The following is a 12,835-nucleotide window of genomic DNA, read 5'->3' on the forward strand; positions in this document are numbered from 1 at the left end:
TTCTCTTCCCTCGTCCTTCTACACCACCAAGCCCTTCCAGAAAGTTTGATGCATCAACGACATTTTTCCCAGGTTGCCTTTCACATCAAGGTGGCAGAGAAGTCTGTGGGTTAGATCATGTGTCACAGTTTTTATTTTTGGTAAATTATGGTCACCGTGCCCCCAAACGATTGCCACCTTGGGCCCAGGAATAAGGTAAGAAGTTGAGTGTGGTTTCCTTAGAGGAATTCTATCGTATTTCCTTGTTTCCTATATATCCTTTTGTTGGGTGAGAGCCCAATGCAGGATTTAGGGGCTGCCCTCAGGGTGCTCCAATCTAATGGCTTGTTAAAAACTCAAATTAGAAAGGTTAGATGTCAGATTTACGACCTTGCAGGAGGAGATGAGATATTTCTGAGGTAAGCTGCCCAGTGGAACAGGGAAGAGATTGCTCAGGCAGGAGTCAGATCACAGCAGGAAGTTCTGGGCTGGTTAAATGGGAGGTGGGGGAGGAGATGATGGGGAGGAAGGCCTGGGGGTGCTGAGCTGGCTCTCTGTTCCCTCCTTGGGCCCCCACCATGTCCCAGCCTTGTGACAACCCCTCTTTCCCGCCCCCTTCCTCTCTCTGCAGTTTTCAGGGAACCCTACACCGTTCGGGTGGAGGATCAAAGGTCAATGCGTGGAAACGTGGCCGTCTTCAAGTGCCTCATCCCCTCTTCAGTGCAGGAATATGTTAGCGTTGTGTCCTGGGAGAAGGACACGGTCTCCATCATTCCAGGTAAGGCAGGACTGTGGGGCCATAGCGGGCAGGGGTGAAACAGGGGCAGATGAAGCAGAGGCGCTGAGTTGGTTGTTGACCTGAGCTCTTGAGGTTGGTTCTGGTGACTGATTCATTCTTACTGTCCTGGTGATGCTTTGGCTGAAAAGCGTTGTTGGTCTCAGCTTGGTATGTCTCTGTGTGGGGCGTTGAAAACCCATGTGCTGGTGGCCTCTGCTGGGTGTGCAAATGTCCCATCTGACACAGGATGGGCCCTACTCCCCCAAAAGAGTGGGGTCCTCATCCTTCCTGGCTCCTGAGTCTTCGCTTGCCCTTGCTCCTTGTGATGGGAGGTGAGGCTGGAAGCACCTTCGCTGGGAAGGGCTGTGGGGAGAGGGGAGCTAGGAGCTGGCTGTGGTCTGCATGGAATGACCAGAGCACTGAGCACTGGATCCTCGGAGGACCAGACCTGAGTTTCATGCACATGGGACTGTTTTTATCATGAGTTGGCTAAAGATCCCCATTAGGATTCTTGCCTCACTCTTGCCTGGTGTCAGGGGAAGAGGTTAGTACCGTGTTGTAGGTTCACCTTGTTAGAGCAAGCCCTCTGTTACTGGTTCCTTTTCCCTACACAGGGTTGTCTTTTCTATGGGGAAATCAGGTCTGGAAACCCCCAAGAGAGGACCAGTAGGCCTCTGGTGTCCCCCTCCTCCCCCCCCCCCCCCCCCCCACTGGTCCAGCATCGCTGTCTTCATCTCAGCACGTTGCGTGGACTCTCCTGCTGCTTCCTCCTTTCTCGACTGAGGACCTTGGTTTTTCCTTTCTGTGAAATGGAGGAACTTGACCAGGTGCCGAACGCCCCTGCAGCAATCATGTCCCATTGTTGGTCGTATGAAATGATTCTAGTTGCCAGGTTTTCAGGTTACTTAGGGGGAGGCAGACATCTGTGCGTGATACCTGTAAAGCTGGGCTTCTTCATCCTGCTACACGGTTGAGTCCTGGGGGAGCTCTTGGAAAACACTGATGCTTGGGACCAACCCCAAGTCAGTATCTCTGAAGAAGAACCTGTGTGTTGGTATTTTTAAAGCTCTTTACATGGTTCTGATACATAGCTAGGAGAAGCGCCAATGCTCAGGCATATTTACAGCTAACATGGCAGGATACTCTTCTTGAGACATTAATTTGTGTTTTGCTCCTGGTACTTTTTCCTACTCTCAGTTCCAAGCAGATGGCCAGGCCATTATGTTTCCCGGCCTCGGAGCTTGTAGCAGGATGGGAATCGGAATCTACTTTAAGACAGCTGCTCTTCCTGCCTTTTGTAAAACCAGAAGCTAATAGGAAAGGTTAGGGTGGGTGTTCTGGCTGGGGAAGAGAGTCTCTGAGGACAAGGAACAAACAGGAGACGAACGAATCCCAGGAATGGGGATGGGACTGTGGGCTGCTTAGTGGGTGCAGCTGGAGGAAGCAGTTGGACCCCACAATGGGTGGCTGTGTGTGGCTCCATGGGGTCTGGGACTGGAGCCAGGGTTCTTGTGTCCAAATAAGGCATGAGGTGCACAGCTCAAGACCCAAAGGGATCACGCAGGCAGGGATACCCAGCTGGCGAGAGACCCCAGACATTGGCATCCCTGGGGGAAGCCCCAATGAGGAAGATTGTCCTGTTTATCCAACAGAATCAGACTGAAAGTGCTTTGCAGAACATAAAGAAATGTGGTATTTCTTATACACTTGAGTGCATGGACCAAGAGTTCTACTTGTTAAAATAAGATCATTAATTTTATTATTATTATTATTAAATAACAATTATTTTCCTCTGAGTGTTTATTATATGCCAGGCACTGGCTAAGAAACTTTCACGTGTGATCTCATTTTATCCTCCTAAAAAGTCCATAAGTGTATTTTTTTTCCCCTCCACTTTGCAGAAGAGGAAATGCTCACAGAAGTCAAGTAACTTCTGGGTAATGTGTCTATTAAGCAGGGGACCAGGACTTGAACTCATGTCTGTTCTTTCAACCTGTGCACTCATCCTGCACATAGCTGCCTCCCAGTACCCATACAGATGGATCCAGGAAAGTGTTCCTCTGAGGCTTTAAATGTGGGCTCTTGACAAGGAGGGCATGCATTGTCTACAGCACACATTTCCTCTCAGGAAGGGGGTAAAAATAGTCCGTGTTGGCTTTGTGGAATCGAGTTGAGTGCGGTGATGGAGAGCCTGGACTCTGGGATGAGACTGCCTGGGTTGAGACTCATTCCACTGTTTAACCAGCTGGGCGAGTCATTTGTCCCACAGTGGCTCAGTTTCCCCAACTGTAATGAAATGGGGATGATGACCCTATGTGTAGGGTTTAAGAAGTTAATATATATAAAATGTTCCGCCCACTGAGGAGAGCTGTTGGCAATGATGGTGATAATGATGATGATGAGGAGGGGCAGGAGGAAGAGCAAGAGTGCTTTCCCTTTATCCTGCTCTTTCCTGTTGCAGTGTATCCATTTCTCCCGTGTAACAGGCTCTGGGTACCCCCGCCTCAGCCTTAGACTGAGTTTTGCAGGGTGGGAACTGGCTTGTTTTCATCCACACATCCCTGGCTTCTAAAGCACCACCTTGTGCGTGCAGGGCAGATGCTCACTAAATGTTCCAGGGGAGCAGGAGCAGATGGTTGGAAGAGTTCCGGAGGAATGTGGGAACAGTATTGATGTTAAGGGTGAGTGCGACAGGCATGGGGTGGTATGAAGTCCAGCTCAGACCGGAGAGAAGGAAGGTTTACCTGACTCCTGTGCTCAGGAGCTGGAGGCAGTGAGCTTCCCTAAGGCGACCCTTGTAGTTGGTGCTTCAGGGCTATCTTTGTTGTCAAGACGTGGCTGGTGGCCCCAAAGGGCATAATTACCAGGGAAGGGGGCTTGATGCTAATCTGCAGGACTCCGCTAAACTTTGGTTTGGTAGCACCCCTTTCTTTATGATAGCCTTGGAGAATTCTCCTCCCCTGCCCAGCCCTTCGGCACCATCCATAATCATTCTAGATCCTTCTACAGCTATGTTTTAGATCCAGGGACGGACTTTCCAAAGCACACAAATCCAACTAACACGTTCCCGGAGGAATCCATGAGAACCAGAGACTGGGGTTTTGCTTCCTCCATAGATGAGAGGCCAGAACTTGGGCTCACATGCTGCATGCTGTAATTTTGGAAAATGCAAATTGTTTATTGTTGTTAGTTTTTTTCCCTCATAAAAATAGGATTCTCTGCCATCCATACTTACACTGTACCCAGTGTGTGTGTGAGTGTGTGTGTGTGTTGTCTGGAGGTTGGATGGCAGCTTCTCATGGTGGGGGAAGATTTAATAATTAGATTGCCTTGGAGCTAAGGAAAGATCAAGGAGCCCTTTATTCCTCCCTGATGCCTTAGGGTCGGCTTCTTGAGCAGAGGGAAAGTGCTGACTTTCATCTCTGGATATGCAGGTCTGGGTTCAGATCCTCCACAGACCACAGGGCCAACAGGAGCAGGTGCTGGAGAGCAGGAGGAGGGATGGGGAGGTCATGCAGGTCACTCAGGGTCCCAGGAGAGATCTCCCTGAGGAGAGCAGATGCCCTTCGAGGAGAGGGCCCAAGGGGGTGGCCTGCGAACGAGGAGCCTGCCTTTCAACACTTCTCTCTGAGGGGGCTTGGAAGGAATTAAAGGCTTGGTGCCCAAACAAGCTCTGTGAGTTGGGTATTTGTTCGCAGGTTAGCCTTCCCAGCTGTCCCCAGTTGGGAGGGGCAGGTGAGCCTCCCTGCTGAAGCTCTAAGCAGCTTTTTGATCGTGCTTTCCCCAGGTAGAGGCTGGAGAAACCAAAATGCAACCTTTCCCCCGAATGGTACTTTTCCCCAGAGCTACCTCCTATATCTGCCCCTCCACTCCCTTTCTCCAAGCTGGTTTTCTTCCTTCCATTGGGCTATTTAAAGACGTAAGAGCACAGAGCCTCTCACCTACGAGCTGGCAGGTTCCTACCGTTTACTGCTCTCCTGGGGGCCTCGATCTTGAGGAGAACTGGCTCTCCACAGTGAGTGGGGTGGGGGGTAAGAGGGCAAAAGGGCTGTGCACAAGCATAAATAAAAATTAAGGCCTCCAGTGAAGCCGAGATGCGGTTTAATTTCCCATCTGCATGATCACCATTACGATGCATGTTATTGGATATAAAGATAAATCCAGCCCTGTTCCTAATAGCTTTTAATTTCCACCAGACCTGATTATATCGATGCGGGCTCCTTGTGGGAGTTTCCCAGCATGCTCTACACCAGCATCCTGACTGGCTGTCTGGGCCCCCGAGGGGAGCTTTGGACACTGCTCAGATGCGGGCCAGATGTGTCCATGGTGCTCTGGAAGACAAGCCTGGATCGGCTCCCTCGTCTGTGAGGATGGGGCTCTGGAAGGCCGGGCTGGGAACCCTGGGCGTTGGGGGAGGGGAGAGGCAGGGGCAGGAAGGAGTCTGGTCAGAGGGGTCCTTTCTGGCTAACGGGTGGTGCTCCTGGACCGCAGCCCACCTTTGCCTGAGGAAAGAGTCGGTGAGCCCCCCTTCCTGTTGGTCCTCAGGGTTCCAGGCTGTTCTTGGGTTTCCACACCTCTTTTCATTTGGTTGCCTCTCTCCTCTGTACCTCTCCTCTCCTCTCCTCATTGCTACCTTCCTCCTCTTCTGGCCTTTGAGCTTGGTCCACCGTGTGTCCCCTTCCAGGAGGCCTTCCGATGGAACTTCCTGCTCCTCTGGCTCCATTTCTGGCGCACTTCCACCATTTCCTCTTGTGTGATAGGTGGTGGTTTGTGTCTGCTTCGCTGCAGGAGGGGATACAGCTGTGTCTCTCCATCTCTTTATCCCCAGGGCCCTCCGAGCACCTGTCACAGCATAATAATAATAAGATTAATGATAATATCTATCATGTTTTGAGACCTAAATTATCTCTAATCCTCACAATAACCCTTGAAGAGATAACATTTTTTTGGCTTTGTTGTTGTTGTTGTTGTTGTTGTTGTTTTTCCTTCTAATTTCATAAATGAGGACACGGAAGTCCAGGGCAATTAAGCAACTTACCCAAGGTCACGCAGCTTATAAAGGCTGCAGCCTGGGTTTGAACCCAGGTCCTCCAGGTTCTGCTTTCTGCTACCTCTCCAGAGCAGGATCCTCATTGAGAATGGACGGTCCTCAGGTTCTCACAAGGGAGGAGGGTCCGTCCCTGTCTTCTGCACTTGCCCAGGGATCGAAACGTGTCACCCACTCTTGCACTGACCTCTGGCTGTGTGTTCAGTGACCAGAGGCTCTGGCTTCTCTGAAGGGCAGCAGATCTCCAGCTGAAAGATCAGTGAACAAAACAACTATTCTAACAAGGAGGCTTTATTGGGCGCTGGCTCTGGTTTTGGCCCAGGGGGAGACACAAAGACCGTCCTGATCTGAGAGTTTAGGATTCCGTTCATGTTGTCAGCTCTGACGGACAGGGATGGATAATCTCAACACAGTAAACAATCACATACGATCGTGGTTTGCTTTGGAATGCAGATTCAGCGTATTAATTGCATTTCACTCAGGCTGGTACTGAGACTACCTCCGATCCCATATGTCTACACCAACTTGGAACAGGGGATGGCGCAGACAGGAGTGAGCTGGGTGGTGCCTGGAAACCAGTTTGGATGCATCTAGGCCACAAACGAATGGAGTCACAGACTGTCAGAGCTGGAAGGGCCTGGGAGGTCCTGGAGCCCAGCCTCCACACTTGCTGATAAACCCAGGTCCAGACCAATATGTTCTCAGGCCCCACTTCTTCACCCCCTCTCTCCTGATATTCTCAGGGTGTGTTATTTTAACTGTTCAGGGGGTGCTGTGCTTTTACTGTCAGACTTCTTTGTCTATCTAAAACCTGCCCATCTTTCAAAGTCTGGCTCAGATACCACTTTTTCCATGATGTCTTTCCCAATTTCTGCTTTGAATGGATTTAAAAATCACCCTGATTAACCTTCTTTGAGGGGACCCTTTTGTGAACTCCCTCCAGACTTTATGGGTTCCTTGCTCAAGGCACTAACTGTGTTTTGTCCTGTAAATTTGAAATCTGTGTTATCTTCATTACAAGAATATATAACCAGCAAGGGCAGGCTCCATATTTTATCCAGACCCCTCTTCCTTCCAGTCTCATAGAAGATGATTAACGGAGATGACAAAATACCAGTCTCTTCCCCACTGAACTGTCATGTGGCAGGAAGAAGGAAGCAGGCCTATGTAAGGTCACAAAGAAACTCCGTGGCATCACAGGGTTTAAGTTGAGTGGTCCTTGGTCTTATTTCACTGAGCTGCTTCAGAGTGACTCAGAGAGAGATGGCTTCTATGGATTCCTCCTGTGATGCTCTGCTGTTTAGATGCAAAATTGGGAATCTCTGGGAGGCACCTGGGTGGCTCAGTCAGTGGAGCCGCCTGCCTTTGGCTCAGGTCATGATCTCAGGGTCCTGGGATCGAGCCCCACATCTGACTTCCTATTCAGCCGGGAGTCTGCTTCTCCCTCTGCCCCTCCCCCCACGGCTCTCTCTTGTTCTCTCTCTCTCTCTGTCTCAAATAAATAGAATTTTTAAAAAAATTTAAAAATTGAAGATCTCCACTCTTGACTATTTAGGGCCACAGAGAAAAAGACTTGGGATGGTCAGTCTGGGCTAATGTGTGCTCAAGGCAATTTGACAAATGGGGTTTGGGCCCCTGCCGGGTGATGGGCACAGGGTCAAGCCTTGCAGAGGAGTCGCACTTGCCTGGGACCTGCTTCTTCCCTTTAGCAGCTCCAGACAAGGGTTGTAGTATTTTCCCACGAAGAGATTGTGTCGTGATGCTTTCTGATGGTGGCCTAGTGAGGCATCATGAGAGGAAGGGAGGCCTGCAGTCCAGTCTTGGAGTACATTCTTGGGGTCACGGGGCAGAAAGAGTGCTTCGGGTGGAGGTGGCAGCAGAGGCAATGGCAGGCAAGTAGAGGATGGAGTGATTTGGAGGGTGAATGAAGTGGTGAGAGCAGTCTGAAAAGGATGCCAGGACACGAACGTCCTGCCAATTCTAGAACAAAAAAAAGGTATGTGTGGAGGGGCAACATCATAATAATGACTCATACATATTAAACCCTTCTTTGGTTGCCAGATCCCTGTTCTAAGCACTTCATGTGTTTAGCTCATTTGATCTTCACAGCAATCTGATGTGGTGGGGACTGTTACTCCCCCAGTTTAGAGATGAACAAACTGAAGCACAGTGAAGCAAAGTGAATTGCCTAAAGTTGGTAAATGGTAGAGCCACAGCTTAACCTTATGCATTCAGACTCCATTATTTATGCTCCTAAGCACTACATTCTCTCGCCCCGTGAAAACAGGACACGCAAAGTGTATTTTAAAAACTGCTGCAAAAAAAGAAAATAACAAAAATAAATAAATAAATAAATAAATAAATAAATAAATAAATAAATAAATAATATATAAAAACTGCTGCAAATCCACAAGAAGGGCGGCACCTGGGTAGCTCAGTGGTCAAGTGTCTGCCTTTGGCTCAGGTCATGATCCCAGGGTCCTGGGATCGAGTCCCACATCAGGCTCCCTGCAGGGAGCTTGTTTCTCCCTCTGCCTATGTTTGCTTCTCTCGCTGTGTCTCTCATGAATAAATAAATCTTAAAAAAAAAAAAAATCCACAAGACAGCCCAGTAGAAAATTGGGTAACAGATGGGAGCAGACAGTTGCTAGAAGAGGTAGTGGGATGTAGCAGGAAGAAGGCAGGCTGTGGTCTGCTAGTTCTAATTGGTGCTCTTGGGTGACTTACTTTCAAAGCCTCAGTTTATTCATCTGTAAAATGGGGATAATGAACCCTGTGTGCGGAATGCTTTTGATGGAAATCAAGCCTCTGAGGAGACTTGAATTCTCAGGTGGAGAAGCGGTGGCCTAAACACAGCGGGGAAATGATCCCCCAGGTTCATGACATTGTCAGCCTTGGGCCTTGTTGGGTGCTGGGTGCTGGGCTGGCAGCAGAACAGGAGATCACGAGGTGTCCATATGGGACTAGGGCCAGATAGAGGGCCGCTGTGGCATTTTTAAGTCCAACAATCTGTGATGGGATCTGGGCAGAATGAGGGAAACAAACGACCAAGATGTTGTGGTTTTCATCTGTATTCAGTTGTGCCTTGCACGGTATCCGATAAAAATTATGTTGAGGGAAGGTAATGAAGGCATGTGGTTTGGTGCCAGCGCAGCAGAGATCCCTTCCTCAAACTGCCTGGTCTAATCTCAATGTGCTCAAACCCTGGTTCGATATTAACTAGTATCTCCATGACGCCGTCCAGCATAGAAAGTGCTTTCACATGATCTCATTTGCTCTTCACGGTAACCCCTATTGCCTTCCCCACTTTACAGGCGAGGAAGCAGGTGCAACGAGGCTTGGGGGCGCACACAGGAGAGAAGGAAAAGAGGAGGACGTAAACGTGTATTAAGACACGTGTGTCGGGATCCCTGGGTGGCGCAGTGGTTTGGCACCTGCCTTTGGCCCAGGGCGCGATCCTGGAGACCCGGGATTGAATCCCACGTCGGGCTCCCGGTGCATGGAGCCTGCTTCTCCCTCTGCCTGTGTCTCTGCCTCTCTCTCTCTCTCTCTCTCTGTGACTATCATAAATAAATAAAAAAATTAAAAAAAAAAAAAGACACGTGTGTCTGCGGGGCCCTGTGGCAGGTACCTGCATAGCCTCTCATTGAATTCTCCTCTTAACTCTCCGAGGCAGGCCTGCCACCCCCATCGTAGGTATAAAGAAAATGAGATTCAGAGAGGCCAAGCCACTTGCTCCAGGTCACACAGCTTCTCAGTGGCAGAGCCTTGCACTTGGACCCCAACACCAGACTCTTTTCCTATGACAGGCTTTCGTGCTTCCAGCCTGAGGGAGTCTCAGGAACACTAGGCAATTGCCACTTTCTCACCAAGGCAGTTGCAGAGAGAAAAAGGCAGCCGGCCCTTGATTTTAGTGTTGTTGCTTGTTTATTGTTTGCTTTGATGGGGAAGGGGCATCAGGTTAAGACAGCCTTAATTTCTTTCTTTGGGGTGCAGAGAGAAAATCCTACCTTTTAAAGCCATAAACCACCCTTTGCAGGTTCGAGATGACAGGGAGACATTCAGAAACAGCAGAGGGATTCTCTCCCTAGTCGGAGGGCCTGAACTGAGATGAGAATCATGGTGATTATCATGATTAATAAGAAAAGAAGTGATCCATCATTGCACTCTTAGGTGATCGGTGCTTTTCATGAGTCATTTTGTTTTATCCTCGACAGTGTCTTGTATAGTGGCTGGCATTATGAGCTCCATTTTGCAGATGAGGAGACTGAGGCATAGCAAGCTCTGGCGTCTGCTCAAGGCCACAGAGTGAGGATCTGGGCCCAGGGTAGTGTGATGTCAGCTCCTAGAGATAACTTGAGCCACCTCTTAAGCCATGCCCTGTGGCCTGTGTTACCTTTCCTCTGTACAGAGCTCGCTGGTTTACAAAGCCCGTTTATAGGCATCATTTGACTGAGTCTTTCAATTCCATCTGAGGGAGCCAGGAAGGGGGATACAGGGACTCCAGTTTGATGCCTGCACCTCAGGAACCCATGAGGCCCCACCTGGACTGCAGGCCCACAACTCCCCGGTACCCCTTCCAATCTCCCGGCAGGCAGGCTGCTCTGCAGTTGCGCGCCAGTTGGTTGGTTCCAGAACCATCAGCCACGGCTCCACAGTCAAGCAAAATAGTCTGTGTTCACAGGTGCCTCTGGCGGTGTATGCATGTGTCGTGTTTTGCTTTTCCATTTAGTTCATGGCAGGTGCCGCATTTCCAGAGCACCCACTGGGTGAATTTCTGCAGATTTAAGACAATTGCAGGCAAACGCTTTGCCCCGAGATCATGCCGTGGCAGTGGACGTGGAGCAAGTGGCATTGTTTGGTTAAGTTGGCACCTCTGTAAGTTACCCTGAAATCAGAGCGGGATTCTTTATAGAAGGTTATCCTACACATAAATCATCATTAGACTACCTCATTTTTGTTTAATGCCTACCTAACTGTGCTGTAGTCTAAAAATGTGTGTTTAGTGAAGTCAAGGGTTGCAGGGAAATTATAGGGTTTTCAAAAACCCATTTGCTTTGCTGGTGTTCACATCAGAATCAATCTTGCCTTTAGTTCTCAATCTCATTGCAAACATGCGGTATTGCTTGCCGAATTCTGGCATTTAATGTAGGGTAGCGTTTATTCAGAAGAAGCCAACGGTGCTTACAGAATGGTAGAGCTATGTATAGATGGAACGTCCTGCCAAGCCTGTGATTTTGAACTCTGTTGCATATCAAGGAGACCTCACAGGCCAGGACCTGAGCCGTGTGGGTACAGGGTTGTGGTACCAAGCAGGGGCCTGTGCTGTGTAGCTGTGGGCACGGAGTCTGTGTCCACAATGCCACAAGCCTCACTGTGCCCCAGCATAGAGTAGGTATGCAGACATGGTTTGTTGAATGGCTACCAGGGAGGTTTAAGGGGGTGGTGGTGGTGGTGGTGACTGACCTTCGGATTTGGAAGGGTATGGCTGCTGGTCAAGCCCTTGTTTGGTCCCGTTATGCCTCAGATTAGCAGGGCTTGCTCAGAGCCTCTTCTTGAGGGAACAAAGCTATAGAGCAAAGCTGAGAGTATATAGGCTCTGGCCTGGTGAGACCAATTCCACTTACTTGTCATGTCACCTTGGGGTCCTTTGATCTCTCTGAGCCTTCTTTTCAGCAGTTGTGAAGATTAGAAGTCAAGTACTTTTTCTGTATGGAGAAAAATCTATTTTCCATGTATAGTTAACATTTTTCTATATAGATCTGGGGTTTTTTGTTTTTTTTTTTTTTTTTTTTTTTTTTTTGGTGTTTTTTGTTTGTAACCTATGGATCCTTTATATGTAGGTTGTCAACTTTGTTTTGTGGCTGATTGGACATGCAGGGTAACTGTTCCAGGATTAGTCATTTCCTCCAGGGCAGGAAAGGCTCCAGGAAGAGTGAGCGAGTTGGTGGAAGCATCCGACGGTGGGTGTCTGATTGTGGGTATCTAGGGGTGAGCAACTAGGAGTGAATATGGAACTGAGCTGGGGTCTTTTTTTAAATTTTAAAAAAATTTTTTGAAGATTTTATTTATTCATGAGAGAGGCAGAGACATAGGTAGAGGGAGAAGCAGGCTCCCCACGGGGAGCCCGATGTGGGACTCGATCCCAGGACCTCAAGATCACGACCTGAGCCAAAGGCAGACACTCGACCACTGAGTCATCCTGGCATCCCTGAGCTGGGATCTTATTACATGGATGGGTGGTGTCACTTGGCCTTCAGGTCTGAACGCATAGGGAGGGGTAGAATGTTGGGGAGACAGACCCTCATGTCGGGGCAGGGTATTTCCCAGAAGGCCCTAATCTTATGTTGGCTTTTGTGTTCTAGCAGGCATCTTGTTGTGCCCAGAAACTTCAGGAACCTAGGCATGGGCCTTTGTCAGCTGAGGCCTGCCCTTCTCCGTGGAATGCTGAATGGGTAGAACCAGGAGCAGCCTTCTGCATCCAGACTGGCAGTGGGAGCTCAGAGGCTGGCACAAAAGCCTCTAAACTCAGTTTTTTTTCTCTCACACCTAGAGGCTTCTCCCCTCCATGTCAGGATCAGAACATACCTGAACACCCACATCTTTAGGAACATGGAATCTGCTGGAATCCTAGAGAGTCTGCAGAGCAGATGACAGAGTGAAAGAGCGAAGCTTATGAGAGTGGAGGTGGAGTGGGAAGTGGAGCCTGGGCTTTGAGGTCAGCTACTTATGGGCACTGGAGACCGCCAGATGCCGGATGACCCTCATCCTCTGCGTGGTGGTCTGGTGGGCTGGCTGAGACCTTGTCAAGCAAAGGAATCCCTTCTGAGAGCATATGCCTGGGGGCCCTCTTCACCACCCCTCGGGGTGGGACCCAGAAAAGGCTTGTACCTAGGGTATTTCAGAGTCTGCTGTTCCTGACACAAGCCTAGAGAGGCGATTGTACCTCCTCAGGGCTTGCACCCAGGAAAAGGCACAGACTCCATCAGGCTGTAGCTGGCAATGCCATATCTTACATTGGCTTCATCCCC

At 49.4% G+C, this 12,835-nt stretch overlaps 1 protein-coding gene and 1 long non-coding RNA gene across 2 annotated transcripts in view; one reads left to right on the top strand and one right to left on the bottom strand.

Annotated features, from left to right (window-relative positions):
• Window positions 1-12,835, top strand: part of DSCAML1 (DS cell adhesion molecule like 1) — a 344,526-nt gene that overhangs the window by 19,246 nt on the left and 312,445 nt on the right. The window contains 1 exon segment of the mRNA XM_025465371.3: window positions 611-757. Coding sequence (XP_025321156.1) covers window positions 611-757 — 147 coding nt within the window.
• On the bottom strand, window positions 2,491-6,038 carry LOC125755093 (uncharacterized). Its single transcript, XR_007410642.1, has 2 exons — window positions 5,796-6,038; window positions 2,491-5,599 (listed from the first exon to the last, which is right to left on the bottom strand). It is a non-coding gene; the product is annotated as an uncharacterized LOC125755093 (long non-coding RNA).

The sequence above is a fragment of the Canis lupus genome, chromosome 5 (genome assembly GCF_003254725.2).
Source record: "Canis lupus dingo isolate Sandy chromosome 5, ASM325472v2, whole genome shotgun sequence".
NCBI classification, from domain to species: domain Eukaryota; kingdom Metazoa; phylum Chordata; class Mammalia; order Carnivora; family Canidae; genus Canis; species Canis lupus.